Source organism: Balaenoptera ricei, chromosome 4 (assembly GCF_028023285.1).
Source record: "Balaenoptera ricei isolate mBalRic1 chromosome 4, mBalRic1.hap2, whole genome shotgun sequence".
Classification (NCBI taxonomy): Eukaryota; Metazoa; Chordata; class Mammalia; order Artiodactyla; family Balaenopteridae; genus Balaenoptera; species Balaenoptera ricei.
The window spans coordinates 76971690-76991964 of record NC_082642.1 but is presented as its reverse complement, the minus strand read 5'-3'; the positions used below and the strand labels follow the sequence as shown (position 1 = coordinate 76991964).

General features: G+C 39.0%; 1 protein-coding gene across 3 annotated transcripts in view; it reads right to left on the bottom strand.

The window, feature by feature from the left end:
- Positions 1 to 14657, bottom strand: part of ATP11B (ATPase phospholipid transporting 11B (putative)) — a 134911-nt gene extending 120254 nt beyond the window's left edge. For all 3 annotated transcript variants that reach the window (XM_059920587.1, XM_059920589.1, XM_059920588.1), the window contains exon 1: positions 14358 to 14657. In XM_059920587.1, the coding sequence (XP_059776570.1) occupies positions 14358 to 14384 (27 nt within the window). In that variant the 5' untranslated portion in view covers positions 14385 to 14657. The remainder of the gene's footprint in view (positions 1 to 14357) is intronic.
- Positions 14658 to 20275: the final 5618 nt, after the last annotated feature.

The following is a 20275-nucleotide window of genomic DNA, read 5'->3' as shown; positions in this document are numbered from 1 at the left end:
ATGTGTTAGCATACTGTATTTGTTTTTCTCTTTCTGACTTACTTCACCCTGTATGACAGACTCTAACTCCATCCACCTCACTACAAATAACTAAATTTTATTTCTTTTTATGGCTGAGATCTAGAGACTGTCATACAGAGTGAAGTAAGTCAGAAAGAGAAAAACAAATATCGTATATTAATGCATATATGTGGAACCTAGAAAAATGGTACAGATGAACCGGTTTGCAGGGCAGAAATTGAGACACAGATGTAGAGAACAAACGTATGGACACCAAGGGGGGAAAGCCGCGGGGGGGTGGTGGTGGTGGTGGTGGTGGGATGAATCGGGAGATTGGGATTGATATGGATACACTGATGTGTATAAAATGGATGACTAATAAGAACCTGCTGTATAAAAAAATAAATAAAATTCAAAAATTAAAAAAAAAAAGGGCTACAGTGGATTAATGACTGGGGATGGAGAGGAGGGTGGGGAAGTGGGGATAGAGGTTAACAACTGAAAAGCTGGATCAAGTGAAACATTTTTAGTAAAAGCGAATCATAAGCTTATTTTTATGTTTGAAATGAAGAATCTGGTAAAGAGGAAGAAAAAGTTATGGGAAGGAAAAATCACTGAAGGATCAAGGAAAAAGAAGAGAAAACAATCAAGAGCCAAGGTATAAAGCATTAACTGTGGAAATGGACAGGATCTCTAACTTGAAATGGAATTTAAAAATTTGAACATGAAAAATGAAGAAAGCTGAAATCATATACTACCACATTTTCTATTTTGGTAATTTTAAGAAATACCTTTATGATGAGTTGATACAGTCATCAACTGAGTAAGTTCAGTTACTCAGTGTTTACAGACTTCATATCTTCCTATGGCTTTTTGTATACACTCACATCTAATGGAAACTCTGACTGCCGCCACATATCAGATCACCAATTCTTCCTTATAAGATTCAATTAACTCTAAACTTCACATTCATTTTTTAAAAAAATTACTAATAGATATTTCTTTTATAACAACAAAAAAACATAATTAGGAAACTTGGAGACACTAATTATTAATGGTCATCACACTGATTTCTGATAACCAAAGGCAATGGTTCACAGAGTTTTGGATTTCACAGAACAGTAAAAAAAATTTTAACTGGAAAACTAACATAAATTTGCCAACTTCTAATTCTTTTCTAAGCAAGAATAATAACAAAAAAGAAAGGAAAACAACCTAAGACTTAGTTCTTCTCGGAAGTCTGAGAAACTATCACAGCCCAGTGGAGCCTAAGAACACATGAAGACTAAATGTAATGTGTTATCCCAGATGAGATTTTGAACCAGAAAAAGAATACTAGTGAAAACCACAATGAGATATTACCTCACACCCGTTAGAATGGCTATTATCAAAAAGACAAGAAATAACAAGTGTTGGTGAGGATGTAAACTGGTACAACCACTATGGAAAACAGTACTGAGGTTCCTCAAAAAATTAAAAATAGAACTACCATATGATCCAGCAATTCCACTTCTGGGTATTTATCGGAAGAAAATGAAAAACACTAATTTGAAAGATATATGCACTCCATGTTCACTGTGGCATTATTTACAATAGCCAAGGTATGGGAAAAAACTGAATGTCTATCAACAAATGAGTGGATAAAGAAAATGTGGTGTATATATATATATAAAATAAAATATTATTCAGCCATCAAAAAGAATGAAATCTTGCCATCTGCTGCAGCATGGATGGGCTTTGAGGGCGTTATGCTAAGTGAAATAAGTCAGACAGAGAAAAGACAAATACTGTATGATCTCACTTATATGTGGAATCTAAAAAAAACCTCCAAGCTCATAGATACAGAAATAATGGAGAACAGACTGGTGGTTGCCAGAGGTGGGGTTGGGGAGTGGGTGAAATGGGTGAAGGGAGTCAAAAGGTACAAACTTCTAGTTATAAAATAAATAAGTTATAGGATGTAATGTACAGCCTGGTAATTATAGCTAATAATACTGTATTGTATATGTGAAAACTGCTAAGTGTAGATCTTAAAAAGTTCTCATCACAGGGAAACAAATTCTGTAACACTGGGTGGTGATGGATATTAACAAGACTTACTGTGGTGATCATTTTGCAATATATACAAATATGAAATAAAGTACAGGGTTTAATTAATAATAATGTAATAATATTGGTTTATTAGTGTAACAAATGTAGCACAGCAATATGTTAACAATAAGAGAAAGTGGGTGAGAAGAATGTATAGGAATTCTCTATTATTTCTGCAACCTTTCTGAAAATCTAAAACTATTTTAAAATAAAAAGTTTATTTTTTTAAAAGTTAAAAAGTACTCAAAAACAAGGACATATATAAGTTTAAGCAAAGACACACACACACACACACACAGACATGTGTGTGTTACATTGACCTTGCTTTTCTCATTTTGCCGTAGACCACTGAAAACTTTATCTCCATCTACAGGAAACATCATTTATTAGGGAACTCATGGTCTAGGAGACTATATAAAGACTGATAAAAGCATCTCTGATTATTTAAGAATTTTGACTTTTGCTGTCTCATAATAAATTCCTAAGTTTCTTTTTTTTTTTAATTCTGCAAATATACGATGGAAAAAAGGCTGATCAACACTCACAGGTAAGCACTGCATCAATTCCCTTTAATGTTGCATAGGAGTTGGACGCACAAAGTCTGAAGGTCTGCACATCTAAGTTAGAGGCCAGTTCCTCCACAGTATTTAAATTTCAATAGGAGGGACTTCACTGGAGGCGCAGTGGTTAAGAGTCTGCCTGCCAATGCAGGGGACAGGGGTTCGAGCCCTGGTCGGGGAAGATCCCACATGCCGCGGAGCAGCTAAGCCCGTGCGCCACAACTACTGAGCCTGAGCTCTAGAGCCCGCGAGCCACAACTACTGAGCCTGTGTGCCACAACTACTGAAGCCCGTGCTCCTAGAGCCTGTGCTCCGCAATGAGAGGCCACCGCAATGAGAAGCCTGCGCACCTCAACGAAGAGTGTCCCCCGCTCGCCGCAACTAGAGAAAGCCTGTGTGCAGCAACAAAGACCCAACACAGCCAAAAATAAATAATAAATAAAATAAATTTTAAAAAACTTTCAATAGGAAAAGACAAGGTTAGAGAACTACTTCCCTTTCAGTAGTAAAAAAAAAAAAAAAAAAAAAAAAAATCAAGCCCACCCTCACATCTTTGTTAGTTTTCTGAACTAATATATTAAAGAGCATAGTGGAGAAGTGAGGTAAGGAAGGATATCTATATTTGTTTTGTAGCTCATGAAATGCAGTAGTGAAGAAACAATTTCCTAGGTAAAATGTGATTAAGACTTGAACTGACTTATATACTACTCAAGCTTTATCTGTCAATTGCACTCATTGCAAAAGACTCTTCAAAGCAAAATCTTAAAAGACCAATATGTAACACAAGTATTTATTGAGGAACATGTGCTTGATACTATGCTAGGCACTGCACCAATCTAAGTAAAAATATTTGACCATTATGAAATATCAAGCCACTTACTATTTTATTTGTTAAATTACCCTATAATTTAATTTTAAAAATCATTATAAATACTGTGAGCACTGACTACTTACTAGGTAATACGCTTGGTACTGTGGAAATACCAAAATGAGAAGTAAGGGCCTGAATAAAACTTCATTAAAAAAAAAAAAGTCCTTTTAATAAGCACAAAAAATGAAACAAATATCAAGTAAAATGAGTAAAATTTTGACTGAAATAGCAGTAAGTCATTAGATGACTCGCTTTTTTTCTATAGAAAATTATCAAGTACATTCTTCTGAATAAAGAGTTAAATAATATAATTTTTAAATATAAAAAAAAGTATGGCATAATTTCATTACAGATGTAATAAAAGTTATTAATAAAAATGGACAACTAGGAACTTCCCTGGTGGCTCAGTGGTTGAGAATCTGCCCGCCAATGCAGGGGACATGGGTTTGAGCCCTGGTCCAAGAGCAGCTAAATCCGTGCACCACAACTACTGAGCCTGCGCTCTAGAGCCCGCGAGCCACAACTACTCAGCCCGCACACCGCAACTACTGAAGCCTGTGTGCCCTAATGGCTGCGTGCCACAACTACTGAAGCCTGCACGCCTAGAGCCTGTGCTCCACAACGAGAGAAACCACCACAATGAGAAGCCCGTGCCCCACAACAAAGAGTAGCCCCGGCTCGCTGCAACTAGAGAAAGCTCCTGCTTTAAATTAAAAAATTAAAAAAAAAAAAATTAAATTAAAAAAAATTTTAAAAAAAGACAACTATCTTAACTCTTCAGCATTTCCAATTTCTATTTCAACATCACAAACTTCTCAAACTTCAAAATAGTTTGTGGTTCCTAAAGTTTAAGATGAAAAAAGAAATTTAAAACTGAAAATCTTTCAAAAAATTTGCCATGCTGTTCAAAATCAATTTAAATGTATTGCATTTGATATTAGATAACATATTCAAGAGGAGATATATATTAAGGTACAAGCAAGGTCTAGTTTCTTCTGGTACCTAAAATATTATGTCAACTTGAAAATGGCCATAGCTGACTAACTACAGGAACTCTTGATCACTTCTCTCCTCTTCCTCTACAAACCTGTCACCCCCATCTCCAGAGTACCACTGCTGCCTAAATTTCTTTCCCTAACTCATTCTTCTTGCCTCACTCTTGGGTAGATTTAAAATGGCAGGATTAGCAAAGAGATATATAGGGAAAACTGCTGCTACTGCTAATTTTCTTCCACACTGTTAAACTCTCTGGAAAAACTCTCTGGGTTAAGTTCTGCCTCTGGCACTAATTAGTTACTGACCTTGGAAAAATACATACTTTGAACTCCTCCTTTTACTTCACAAAAGCAAAGACAGATAAAAAAATTTTTTTTCTTTAATTAAGACAACTTAGCTAGGCTTAAAGTAAGATAATCATTTCTGTAATCAGGGGCTGAGCCTTTGGGACTCTGGGTCTGGAAATAGGCAGTCTGAAGTTCAATTCCCTTTTGTACCAGGGTCCTAGAGTCAGGTTCAACTGAAAGGAGGCTGAAAAAAGCTGTGTACTTTTAAACATGTATAAAACCTCCAAAGAGGTAACAGAATAACATATTTTTTTAAAAAAGAACAAAATATTACAAGACAAATCGGCCAATATGCATCAAGAACAGACAGAAACGCAAGAGGTCCAATAATAAATTCTGGAAAAAAAAAGTCATTTAAATTAAAAATTCAGAAGACAACGATGAACTCTAGATTGGATATGGAGAGAACTGATGACTAGAAGCTAGAACTAAGGAATTCACGCTGAAAGCAGCACAGAGAAAATAGATGAGAAATATGAACAAGAAGTTAAGAGCCAGAGCACAGATTAATATCAAGCAAGAGTTTGAGAATGAGAAAATTAAAGCCTGAGAAGCAATATTTAAAAGGAAAAAAAGATTGTAAACTTTTCTGAACTGTAGAAATGACAGCTTTCAGATTGAAAATACACACAAGTGTAGAGCAGGAAAAACAAAAATCATATAAAACAACATGATGAATACAGCAGAGTAAAAACTGCAAAATATCGAGGACAAAGAGACAATCTTAAAAACATACAACGTTTAAGAGAGTATCAGCAAAGTAATGACAATTAGATTAAAAGCATATTTTACACCAGCAATAAACGTCCGGAAGCAACAGAATAAGTGGTATCTTCAATATGTTGAGTGGAAGTAACTGTTAATCTAGAATTCTGAATCTACTTAAATTAGTATTCAATAATAATTATGAAATAAAGACATTTTAAGACATAAAAACTAAGAAAGTCTACCACACATGAAGCCTTGCTTAAAATAACTAAAGGATGTATATTTCAGCAACAATAAAAGTAAATACAGAGGGAAGAGATGGTATTCAAGAAATAATGGTGAGTAAAGAAAATCACTGTTGGGCTTCCCTGGTGGCAAAGTGGTTGAGAATCTGCCTGCCAATGCAGGGGACACGGGTTTGAGCCCTGGTCTGGGAAGATCCCACATGCTGCGGAGCAACTAGGCCTGTGAGCCACAACTACTGAGCCTGCGCGTCTGGAGCCTGTGCTCCGCAACAAGAGAGGCCGCAATAATGAGAGGCCCGCGCACTGCGATGAAGGGTGGCCCCCACTTGCCGCAACTAGAGAAAGCCCTCGCACAGAAACGAAGACCCAACACAGCAAAAATAAATAAATAAATTTTTTTAAAAAATCACTGTAATCAATCAAAATGAGTAACAGTTAAAAAGTTAAGAGAACGTTTTGAGTTTAAAAAGAAGTAGAACTACAACACACATTATGGAAGAAAATATTTGCAAATCACATATCTGATAAGGGTCTTGTATCCAGAACACATAAAGAACTCTTACAACTCAAAAAAAAAAGACAACTTAAATACAGGCAAAAAGATCTGAGTAAGCATTCCACCAAAAAACAAACAAACCCATAAAATACAAACAAACAAAAAAACTGGTTAACAGGGACATGAAAAGATGTTCGAAATCATCAGTCATTAGGGAAATATAAATCACAACCATGAGTTATCATTTATACTCACGACCATGACTAGAATCAGAAAGGCAAAAACAAGTGTTGGTACGGATATGAAGACACTGGAACCCTCACACATTGCTGGTGGGAATGTAAAACGGTGCAGTTACTTTGGAAAACAGTTTGGCAATTCCTCAGAAAAGAGAGGTACCATATGACCCAGTAATTTCCACTCCTTAGGCATTTACCCAAGAGAAATGAAAATATACATCCACAAACTGCACATGAATGGTCAAAGAATCATTATTTCTGATTGTCAAAAGGCGGAAACAAACTAAATGTCCATTAATTGATGAATGAATACACAAAATGTGGTACATCTATACAATGGAATATTATTTGACATTAAGAAGAAATGAAGGGCTTCCCTGGTGGCGCAGTGGTTGAGAATCTGCCTGCCAATGCAGGGGACACGGGTTTGAGCCCTGGTCTGGGAAGATCCCACATGCCGCGGAGCAACTGGGCCTGTGAGCCACAATTACTGAGCCTGCGCGTCTGGAGCCTGTGCTCCGCAACAAGAGAGGCCGCGATAGTGAGAGGCCCGCACACCGCGATGAAGAGTGGCCCCCGCTCGCCGCAACTAGAGAAAGCCCTCGCACAGAAAATGAAGAACCAACACAGCCATTAAAAAAAAAAAAAAAAAAAAAAAAAATTTAATATGCCAAGGTGCCATATTTAAAAAAAAAAAAAAAAAGAAGAAGAAATGAAGTACTGATATGTGCAACAACACAGATGAACCTTGAAAACATTATGCTAGGTGAAAAGACGACTGTGACAAAATACCACATAGTGTATATGATGCCATTTACCTGAAATGTCTAGAGGAGGCAAATCTACAGACACAGAAAGTAGATTAGTGATTGATTACGGCTGGGGGCTAGTGGCTTGGGGGAATGGAGAATGAGAGTTAGTGGGTAGGGAGTCTCCTTCAGGGCGTATGAAAATGTCCAAACATCATAGTGTGGTGGTGGCTGCACAACTCTACGCATATGCCGAAAAACTGGACCATGCACTTTAATGAGTAAATCGTACGGTATGTGAGTTGTATCTCAAGAAAGCTGGTAAAAGAAAAAAATAGAGCTAAACTATTATGTAACAGTAATGTGGAAGGTGAGAGGGAATACTGAGGTCAACATCTTCTAAATCCCTATATTATTTGTGGGTGGATAGAGATGCTCAATATATAGGCACAGCTAGAAAAAAAAGGATAAAAATACAATCCATAGCTTCTACATGATCAAAGGGAAAAAATATGAATAGAAACTTAACGAATTCAATGCAAAGCAAATCAAAATCCTAGAAAGATTTCCACAGAATTAGACAAACTGATTATAAAAAATAGCACATGGAAGAGTAAAGATCCCAAGCAATTCTGGGGGAAAAAACAGGATTGGGGGTTCTGCCTGGCCAGATATCAAGACTTCTCATAAAACACTATAATTAAGATAGTGCATTACTGGTGCACCAACAGATCAATACATGAATGAAACAGAATAGAGAACCTAGAAACAGAACACAAAACAAAGAGAATGATGGTATATGACAGAGAAGGCAAACAACACTGGTTAGTGGGGAAAAGATGGCTCATTCAATGAACGGCATTGGGACAAATAACTTCTTATGTGGGAGAAAACAAATTCCCTACTTTAGTCCATACACAAAAATAAATTCCAGGTATATTAAAGACCTAAATGTTGTAAAACTAAATTTTTAGACAACTTGAAGAAAACACTAGAAAAACAGTTTTATGACCCTGGTGTAGAAAAGGAATTCCTAAACAAGTAATAAAAAGTAGAAATCATTCACCTAATAAATTTACCTACAAATAAATTTAAAACATCAAAAAAGACACCATCAACAAAGTTAAATACAAGGGGCAGGCTAAAAGAAGATATTTACAACATATACAACAAAGAATTGGCATCCAGACTACAGAAGAAACTAATAAGGAAAAGACACACCACCCAACAGAAAAATGGGTAATCAATGGAGGCAAACACAACGTTGTAAAGCAACCATACTCCAATAAAATAAAAAGAAAAGAAAAGTGGGTAATCTATTCATATGAGTGAAACACAGGACACCTGAATCTCATTAGCAATCAGCAAAATGCAAATTAGGGCAAAATAATATACCTCTCACACTCATCAGATTGGTAAGTTTTTCAAGTCTGACAGTACAAAGTGTTGACCAAGATGTAGGAAAAGGGGAACTCTCATGTTTTAGAAAATAATCTGGCAATATCTAGTAACAGTCATAACGTGCACACCCCATGGCCCAGCAATTCCACTTCTAGGTATTCCAATTTTAAAAAACCACACATAAACAAAAATGATCACCGCAACATTTTTTTAAATAGGAAAAAAACTGACAGCAATTCAAATATCCATTAGTCCTCGAAGAATGGCTAGGGCTGGGGTTGCTTCACTTTGGTAGTTCCAGAGCCTAGCAATATGCTATCACAGGTGTATGTTCAGAAAATGTTTGAGTGAATGAATAAATAAATGAGAAAGAAATAGTGTTACCTAAAAGTAGATGCAGAGTTGAGAAACAGCTTTTATTACATGGAGAACTAAAACAAAATAGACAAAAATCCTTGCTTTCATGATATAAATGAGACAAATGAGTACGGAGTATGTTAAATAGTGGTAAGTGCTAAGAGAAATAAAAAAAGCAGTGAAGGGGGATAGGGAAGTATGGGGGTGGGGATTTACAATTTTATACTGAATGGCCAGAAAAGGCCTCACTGATCAGGTAACATCTGAATAAAGATTTGAAGGGAGTGAAGGAGCCAGCAGATACCTAGGGGAAGAACATTGCAGGCAGAGGTAACGGCCAAGGCAAAAATCCTAAGACTGAAGTACGCCTGGCACTTCTGATGAATAGCAAGATCTGTGTGGATAAAGCAAAGTGAGTGAAGAATGATGGGAGGACTTCCCTGGTGGCGCGGTGGTTAAGAATCTGCCTGCCAATGCAGGGAACACGAGTTCGAGCCCTGGTCCGGGGAAGATCCATCCCACATGCCAAGGAGCCAACTAAGTCTGTGTGCGCCACAACTACTGAACCTGTGCTCTAGAGCCTGGGAGCCACAACTACTGAGCCCGCACACCACAACTACTGAAGCCCTCGCGCCTAGAGCCCGTGTCCGTAACGAGAAGCTGCCGCAATGAGAAGCCCGCATGCAGCAACGAAGACCCAACGCAGCCAAAAATAAATAAATAAATATATAAAATTTAAAAAAAATAAAAAGAATGATGGGAGATGAGAAGTGGTTTGGGGAGGGGGGGTGGATACAGATCTAGCAGAGACTTTGGCTTTTACTCTGAGCAAGAAGGCAAGTCCTCAGAAGGTTTTAAACACAGGAATTACATGACCTAACTTGTATTTTAATAAGATCACTCTGGTTTCTATGTTGAAAACAGACTGCAGGGATAGAAGGGATATTTAATGATGATAGTGGCAATCACAAGGTTCTTTGGGGTATCTGGACAAGGTCCCTACTTCAGTGCTGTTAGGATAATTGGGATTCCACTAATGCTTGACCTCTCTAACCAAATGAAAAATTGGGTATCTGAGAATATAAGTCTGAACATAGAGATAAAATAAGCAAATACTCTAAGATCTCGGATCTTAAACATTTTTGAGGTTAAAATTTACTTAGTTACACCAAAATAATACCAACGTAGGCCTGTGCTTCCCTGACCTACTACTCCTTATTCATTCCTTGAGAGAAAGTCAAAGAACACAGGTACTTCCAAATTGATGCTGAAATAAATCTGATACTCATTCACTTAGTCAACCACCATTTGGTGGGTGAGTACCTACAATATGGGCCAGCTGCTGTCTTGAGTGCAAGGGCTATAAAGATGAACAAAATATGGCCCATCCTAAGATATTTACAGTCTAGTGTGTGAGCTACCTAGACTTACATAACGTGCCATAAAGAAACACAAGCTCACTTTTAATGTTATACAGCAGCACTAACAGAAATATAACATGAGCCACAAATGCAAGCCACATATGTAATTTAAAAATTTCTAGTAACCATTTTTAAAAAGGTAAAAAGAAACAAGCAAAATTAATTGCAATATTTTACTTTACTGAATAAATCCAGAATATTATTTCAACATGTAACAATATAAAAATTGAGATTTTTACATTCTTTTTTTATACCATTTTTTAAATCCTAGGTATATTTTATACTTAAGCATATTTCAATTTGAACTAGCCACATTTCAAGAGTCTTGAACAGCATAATTATGCAGAATAGACCTATTTTTTAGAAAACTGAAAAGAATTTGACACAGGTACAGGGCAAAGTAAATTAGTAGAAGGAGGCTTGAACATGTTCACAGCTTAAAGAAAAAGAGTAAACATACTATAGATAATTGATACGGAGTGCGGAGAGCAGGATGAAAGAGCACGAGGACTGGTTAGTCTGGAAGGGAGGACCGAGGACTGGTTAGTTTGGAAGGGAGGACCGTCGCACCTTCCTCTGTGACAAGTGGAAAGGTTAGATTAAGATATAAACAAGTTTGGTGAATGTGAATGGGTTGAGAGTTTAGGTTAAGAGCTTCCCATTTTTCTCAGTGAATCAGAAGACAATCTTACTAGCCTCCTTCCATCACTGCGGATACAAACCTGAAGGGACTACATTTATGGAACAATTTAATAAACTGTATCCTAGTATGACAACATTAAGTTGTGTTTTTAAAAATTATAGTAATTTTCTAGCTTTCTTATGGACTGGTCAATCCTTGAATTTTGTCACTTGATCTCTAAACACAGAAGCAATGCTATGGATTCATTCTTTATTTTCTCACCTATTCATTTATTCAGCAAACATGTACCCAATGTCTACTCTTATGTCAAGTACTGTGTGAGACAATAAGCATACAGAGATGAATAAGGCCCTCAGTGACCTAAATTTGTGTCCCCAGTATTTAGCTTATTATGTCTGCACACAGTAAGTGCTTTAAAAACACAGCACTACATTGCCCTGTAAAGAAATATTACATGTCAACTAAAATATGAACTGACAAAGACTTTCATTTGTCTAAAGTAGCGCTGTACAATAATTTTCTGTGCTAATGAATATGTCCTACTCTGAACTGTCCAATATAGTAGCTAATAGCCACATGGATTTTTAATTAATTAGAATTTTAATAGCCAAGGTGGTTAATGGCTACCACAAAAATCTAAATACGAGAATACAGTGAGTAGCTAATGGCATTTCCACTACTATAATCATGGTGCTGTCATCTCTAATGAGTTAACACACATGTGATGCTAGAATAATACCAACTGTACCAGAAAGACATCATAAGAAAATTTTCTTAGTGTAAAATAACTTTAGCATTATGAGCCCAAAAAGAAAGAAAGAACAAAAGAAAAAGAAAAGGATAGTCCAATCTTTTCAGTCTGCTTCCCCAAAGGAAAACATCAACTTTCTGACAACCTCCTAATTTTTCTCATTGTGTCAAGAAGTGAAAATAGTCTGCGGAGATACGGAGTCAAACTTTTTTTAATTAGAGAAGAATTAATAGAACATATGTGTTGTTTCAGTACAAAATGATAACAAACTTTTTTTTGGCAATACAATTTAAACTGTTGAAAATCGGGATGCATATAATGAATAAAGTGTTTTTATAACTCAAAAAAACCTGTCTTTGTGATCTGCTTATTAATTTCTCCAAATCTGTCCTAGTTATCTGAATTTTCTTAAGTGAACCTATTGCTAAAAGATTCAATTCATTGAGCAAATGGAAGTATAATTTAAACTAGACTTTGAATTGAATAATTCCTGGTGTATGTAGTAACCAGAATGGCTGTTTATGGCTGGGATAGTAAAATACACTTTCATTACTCTGTGAATCCACTATCCTTAATGTATAATTTAAGTGACTGTACAGACTTAATCAGAGAAACAAAGTCCTACATGGGCACAGGTCTGATTACATACTTCCGTACTTACATACTGATAACTTAAAAGTAAAACCAGTGAAGTGAGCGACTAATGTCAGAGAGAGCATTTTTTGTGCACCGCGAACTTGTTCAACTTGTTAACCACCCCGTAAGGCAGTTGTCTTGTAAATTAACCACACAACTTCCTGCCCTTCCTTTTAGTTGTGTTCAGCTGAAGCCATTTAAAAAAAAACATTACCAGATTGCCTGTCTTGAAGATGAGAATGGTTATACAATCAGGATTTTATTTAGGTTAAAAAAATACCTAACACTGAGAAGTGGTGTCTTAAATCTACTAGAAAAAACTTTAAGAGAACCACTAGCACACAAAAACACCATCAGGTAAACAAGACTTCTATACGTGAAGATGGGCAAATCAAAGGCATGAGATGAGACCTGAAATAATCAACTTCTAGAGTAAAGTTACCGAGCTGCCGCTTACTGCAACGAAGCCAAAGTATTACAACAATTTGGTATTATAATGACATCATTAGCTTGGTTTCCTAATAAGGCATATATCTGGGATATATGAATGCCCAATTACCTAAAAATAGAGAGCTAACATTTGTCTGAGGCAGTGGCAGGCAGTTCTAGTTTCATTTATAAGATTTTTTTTTTTTTTTGAGAATGATGCCCACTGCCAAATGAATTAACAGAAGGCTGGCTCTGAAACAGCATACTTCTTAGTCATAACAAAAAAAATGTTCTTCCAGAGCAGGGAAAAAGAGGTATCAATGTTTTGGTCCCACAAAACCTTTACAGTTCCACAAAAACCGTTTCTGCTTCTCTGCCTTTTGAATTAGTAAATGAAAACACCGAGTTGTAACAGCATTTAATTACTAATGCGATTTAGAAATTAAGCCGCAAACAGTAACAGACCTCATCATGGAGGTAAGGTTAGGCTTCTTCAGCCAGGAGCAATTTCAGTCCTAACTGTCACGTTGCCTTAGTGGTGTATTTTGCGGGTTGCAGTTGCCAGCAGGGAAGAAAGTTTTCTCTGGGAATTAATTCTGAGAAAGGTGGCGCTTTTTATATGCCTTAAATCACCCTTTTCTAAGATCCTTTTTTTCTCCAGGTGTTCCAGTAAAACTGAAAAGTTAACCATTGGTTCCAAACCAGTCTCGTTCAAACTGCCTCGGGAGAACGGAAAAAAGGGAGGTTCGCGTTCGAAAAGTTTCACTTGGGGTTAGGGTGAGGACGAGGTAAGAAGGAAAAGTCCTCCGTAACTATCTTACTTACCTTCGAAACTAGACGGGGTGTTGGAATATTCTTTCTTTCCCTCACCCAGGCCTTGGGTAAAATTTCTTTCGTTGAGAGCGGTTAGACTAGGTACGTGACCCTCCTCCTTGATAACGCAACCGCGAAAACAGCGAGGAGAGGGAGCTGGAGACAAGTCCTCACCCTCCCCTTCGCTCAAACGAGTCCCAAATTGTTAGAGGCACGAAACACAAGCCTCTTTTCTCTCCCCAAGACCTACTCTCTTTCCGTGCCCTCGCCCGAGTTCCTCAGGAGGGACGCCGACCCCGCTCCGGACTCGCTTCTGATCGCAGCCGCCCAGGTGCGCCGAGGAGGAGGGAGTAACCGAGAAGCGCGGGCAGGAAGCGGCCGCCTCCCGCCACCGACCTCGGCGGCCCGGGCTCGGCGGCGAGACGCGTGCCGGAGCTGCGCGGGGCTCTGCCGGCTCCCGGGCCCGCGCCCGCCTCCGCTGCGGCCTAGCCCGGAGCCCGCGCCCCGGCCTCGCGGCTCTGCGCCGCCGGCCCTTCCTCGCCACCTGGGCCCGAGAGACCGCGCGGGAGCGAGCGTCCGGGAGGTGAGGGGCGGAGGCACCTACCAGCTGCTGCCGGACCCAGCGCCACATGCCCCCGCCGTCGCCGTCCCGGTCCCGCGGGACGCGGGGGCCGAGGGGCTGCAGGTGGAGGCCGAAGAGCCAGAGGGGGAAGCAGGAGAGCCCCTCCGGCTGAAGTTCCGCTCGCCGTCGCTCCCGCCTCACTCCCCGCGCCGGGGCCCCATCTCGCCGCGCCGGCCCCGAGGTCCTACAGGCGCGGTCCCGGCGCCGCCCCCGCCCGGCGCAGCTGAGTCCGCTGCCGCGCCGCAACCACCTTCATTATTGACCGACCGTTGTCACCCGCAGTACCGCCACAACCCCACCCCCGGCCCCACCCGGGCCAGCCCCCGGCGCCCCGGCCCGCCCCCGGACGTGACGAAATTGGCTGCGCGGACCGAGGGCTCAGGCTCAGCCGCGTGGGTAGCGAAGGCGGCGAGCGTGGAGGGGGGCCGGGCTTCCGAACGCGGCGTCTGGGCTCTGCCCCCTCCTCTCATTTCTGGGGTAGGATTTAGTCGCGTGGGTGTGTCTGTCTACCGAGCCTGCAGCTCCTGGCCGACTCCTCTATTCCTACCTCCTGATGCGGGTCTGCTTCTGGTTCTCTTCTGTCTTCTTTGGTTCCCCCAGCCGCCCGACACGCATACTCAAGATCAGGAGTGTAGCGACTGAAAGTTAATCCCCGGAGGTCTCCAGTTTCGGTTCAGTGAAATTGCCAAAGCCTTTGTCTCAACACTTAAGGCAGCTCTCTTTAGCCAACGACTGAGCTGGGGCTAGGGAAATCTTGATCACTTCAGTAATTTTGAAAGGGGATGCAACTCCCCTGGGCCTTGTCCGGTGCGGACTAGCGTTTCCGGGAGAATAGACAAGATACGCTGTCTTGCAGTGCTAAATTGAACAGGTTAGCGGGAAAAATACTTTCTGTGGGAAGGTAGTTGTTTACTGTTAACTGCCGAACTCCTGCAATCAAAACCACCTCATCAGTAACAAGACCTAGGTAAGAGAAGGGTGTGGAAAAATAGAGGTAAGAAGGAATATAAAAGCAACTGGATTAAAACTTTGACTTGAAAGGCTGAAATGAAGTGCCGGGTCTCGCTTTATTCAAAAGCAAGCCCGTATACATCTTGAGTGTTATGCATGTGTATTGTGTGCAGTATTTTGCTGAATTAAAGCACACGTCACCATTCGACACACAAGAGTTAAAGAATTTTTTTTATTAAACGAAAACAAATATAAATGAGATTAGCAAAACTAGGCAAGTTTTTTGCATCTATAAACACAGTCTTTTAGTTTCAGTAGACATTCTTTATTATATAATGATTATCCAGCACCACAAATAGAGCCTTTCCTTAGGAGTATTTATGATCTGTAAAACCAGAAGTGGAATTTTACATTATATATAAATCCAACTATAAAAATTAGCTAGATATTTAAAGAGAAAAAGTAATCTCACTTTTGTTCTTCTAACTGAACCTTGCTTTATGACCCTAAAAGGAAGTTTGAGATACATTTACTTATCTGTAATAGTGATAAAACATTACTACCATTCATGGAGCACTTGTGTGTCCCAGGCCCTGTAATAAACTCTTTACTTGCATGGTCTAATTTAACCCCATCAGGCCTTTGAAGTTGATACTACTGAAGTTGATACAATATTATTCCCATTGTGTGGATGCAGACATGGAGGTGCAGGTTAAGTAACTTGGCAGAGCTGGGATTCAGATTCTGGATGGTCAGGCAACAAAAGCTCATGCTCTTAAGCTATTGTAAAGAAAAATATGAACATACCTATTTTTATTCATTTGCAAGTGGTCTGATTAAAATTAGGCCAGCAAATTTTTATTTATATGCCACTAAAGTTTGTCAAGACAAGATAAGAAATAGGAATCTAGAGGACATTTTGTGCGTTGTTATTTAACTGTGTCCCAATTTTCAAAAGGTGGAAGTGGGAGGAGTTGATTCTAAACGCCATGGTGGAATATGGTAAGACGTTATCTCAAGATAGCTGTGTAAAGATAGTAATTGTAGCTCAAACTGTCAGTAACAGAATGAGTACTCATGTCAGTGTTTTGGTCTAAGCATTTTTCAGGAGCAATATTCTACACCTCATATTAACCTAAGAAGCATAAAATAGAGTATTTTTATACTGTAGATTATAACTCTTTAGTGGTGATTAAATCAATTTAGTGTGTCATGAGCTGTCATGATCAGTATCTTTAAAAAACAGAATATAAAACATCAGAATATATTGCTTAGTGTAAATAATATGTATTGTTTTGTGAAACTTGTTTCAGGTGTGTGTGTGTGTGCGCGCACACACACACATCAGATCACAATATAAAAAGAATGTCTTCCTATTGGTTGTGGTTGGAAAGGTTTGAAAACATTGAAATCAGAATATACAGGACTTAAGGCAAGCACCAGCTGTAAAGGAAAGAAAGAAAATATATTTGTAGTCAATGGTAGTTCATTCATTCCACAGCTATTTCTTCAATGTATTGAACACCAAAAATATGCATAACAACTGCCTAAAATTAGGAGGAGACACAAGTGCAACTTTTAAGGTGAGCCCTTCTCTCTGGGGAGAGTTTACAATCTTGTTGGAAAGAGAAGTTGCAGAGAGGAATCAGTTAAATAACAGTCCAAGGCAGTATGAGATTAAGTTCTCAACTCTACCAATAATAGTCATTAATTTCAGAAAACTGATGTGGGCAATAGCAGTTGAGGAGCGTTCAGAAGAAAGGAGCTGAATTTGAGCTGAACTTGAAATGGGAGGATGAAGGTGGGAGGGAAAGGCTTTCCAGCAGGAAGAAGTGCGGAAAGATAAAGATGTTTGAGGTACAACTAATTTGGAGTAATAAGAGGTGGGGTTGGGTGAATAAGGGGAGGCGTAGTATTAGGAGAGTTTCTGGTTAGTCACGGGAGTTTACTGGAAATTGGGCAATCACTGGAATTTTCTGAACAATGAAATGACAGGTTGAAATCAGAGTGTTAGTCCATAGGGTGAAGAGAGTAGAAAGGTCAGATAGGAAATTATTGCTAGAGTGAACCATCCAGTTCAAAAGTGCTGGACTGGCAAAGAGCCAGAAGTAAAGCACGTTGTAGGAAGCTGTGCTCTGGCGACAGACAAGGAAACCTGAAACTTAAGCCATTTCAAGTGAAGTGACAGACCTTCCAAGAGAATCACAGCATCACACAACAGCCACTGATTTAATGGTAAGTATGGTTCTTTCTCTTGAGTAAACTTGTTGATATAATTCTGTGCTAAATATACCTGTGAGATGTGTTTGTTCCCAGGGGGTAAAAAATTGCCTGCTTTGCTGTAGTAGAGATTCTTAGGTATAACAAAGACAAAGAGGGATATTTTTCTTGATCAGAACATCCTGGACCATCAATAGGAAGCACAGACTGTGAGCTTGTTAAGGTCACGATTCCTGGCTCATTCGTTTTGGAACCCATAGTGTCTAAAAGGTACTCAACAGATGTTTGTTAAATGAATTAATAAATTAATTCCAATAACTGAGTAGTTAGGGAAAAAATATTTAGTTCCAGAATATCAAAGTGATATAAAGCAAAGTATACTGAATGATTTCAGTAGATCCTAAGCTATGCAGTAAGACCACTGGTCACCATCCTTTAGACTCAGGACACTCTCTGTTGTGTGCCTCTCAGAACTCTTCAAGGTTCAGTCTGGTTGGAGGACAGTAAGCCTTGCCAATCTGTTGCCTTAATTATTTCTACATTGATGGAGCCATCAGGTGGGTCCTAGAATCTGCTCTCATTTTTCAAAGGGCAGCTTTCTACTTTCTCAAAATCATAAATCTAGTATATTGTAAATTATTATGCTTAAAAAGTAGTTTCCTCCTGGTTAACTATCATTCCAGAATTTCCAGACCAGACTTTAGGCAAAGAAAAAACAGACTTCAGGCAAGCTTTTTCCAGTGCTGACCAGGATTATATATTTTATCACCTCGTAAAGAAATTCATCAGGAACAATCTCATATTACATATTTGCAACTTTTCTTGAAAATTTCTCAAACAGATGTCAGTTGTGGACTAAGTTATATGAACACAGTTTTAATTTCTGGCTATTTATGCTTATACAGAACCGAAACTCAAAGCCACTGTGAGAGTTAGGATCCATAACAATGATCTCTTTCTTGAAAAAGTCAAAGTATGTAAAGCATACATATGTTCTGAACTGTACACTTAAAAATGGTTAAGATGATAAATTTTATATGTGTATTTTACCACAAAAAAAAAAATGGGAAAGACTGCATAGGGAGGAGTTTGTTAACAGCTACTTCATAGATTTTTCTAGGCTAAACCATCACAGTTGTGCTCAATGGCAAAATCTTGGCATTTGCCCTTTTATCTGTATTAGAATAGATCCAAAATTCTTCTCTGAGGAAAGTGTTGACTTAGCCCACAAATATTTCCTTAGCTCCCATCTGTTTCCTTAACTTTTATGAAACCACGTTAACTCCATCCCCAATTCTGCTGAGTCCTAATGGAAGTGAATATGCCCTAACTTGCCAACACGCCTTTTTGATTTGCAGATTTATCAGAAATTCTCAATTGGGAGAAGAAATGTTAATGGAGGATTTCCTGAGGGCTATGTACTCTCTTCTGGTGATGCCAATTTTATTTTTAGATTAAAGAAAAATGATCAGGAATCTGTCTTTAGATAGTCTTGTTTTGGCTCCTGCTGCGGTTACTTTTACTGAACTGCAGTTTAGGATCATATGAACTGCATAAGTCTAGAGACGGTAGGAGAAGCAGCCTCAGGAACCCCGCGACTGCTTTTGCTGTGGAGGTGCAACTGGGAACACCGCTCACGCATCACACTGTGTTCTCTTGACGAGAGCCTGCAGAAATTCATTACCACAAATGACTCTGCTTCTCTTGAGCAACTGGTTTGTTTTATAAGCTTCTGAGCATTATGTAATTGAATGTGCTTCCTTCTGTCCTTGTGTTGGTACTTTAAAAATTCAGAGGCTTATTTATGGCAAATGCCCAGACTCTACAGTGTATACTTTGTGAATTACTCTTACCCTGACTTCTCATTTTGTCTACTTTTAGTTTCCCTTTGGCAGGTTACTCCACCTCCTTTATATCTTATTATACTTTGTGTATTTTGTTAAGCCATCTTCAATCTTTTCTGAATAGAAGGAATAAAGGAAAACATAAGACCATCATTTTATAAGTCATAAAGATTAGTTTTAAGATAACGATGAGCTCCAAATAATCTAATCGGAAGATTATGTGATTTCTTTACCACTACCACAATTACATATGTTTTTCACTACTTTACAATGAGTATAGATGTTAACTTGTATGAGTAGGAGATTAACTGGAAGGAAACAAAACAACGAGTAAAGGCTGAAGCCAGGTTAGGCAGTATGTGAAAGGAGGAAAAAAATGTGAGCAAGAAAACATGCTGAGTCAAAGAGAGAACTGTTTGTTAAGGTTGCAAGAAGTAGAATGGGTTGGAAGTTGAATATTGAGAAATACTAATTCAAAGAGGTTTCTGTATGGGAAACAGGAAGAAAGTGGCTGCTTGTTTGAGGGGTTTTTGGTAATAGCTTTCCACTAAGGAAGTGTCTGGGAGATTCACAGTAATAACAGCAAGGGGATATCAGAGAGCAAGTGAGGGTGCAGTGGGGCAGAATCCTGGATAATCCTGGATAACAGGTATAAAGCCTGTTGCTGCTTGGTGCTCAGGGAGGCTGAGAAGACGTTCTCTGGGATGGACTGAAGACAGTGGCTGGGTTGGTTTGGGATCAGGGGAGATAGGATGCTGGGGCAGAAACAGAATGCAGCCAGGAGGAGAAGCCACACTTCTCCAGGAGTCAGGTGAGAGAAAGATCTCAACTGAAGATATCTGACATCTGGCAGTGGCCCTACAAGAACCCAGAGTAGGAAATCAT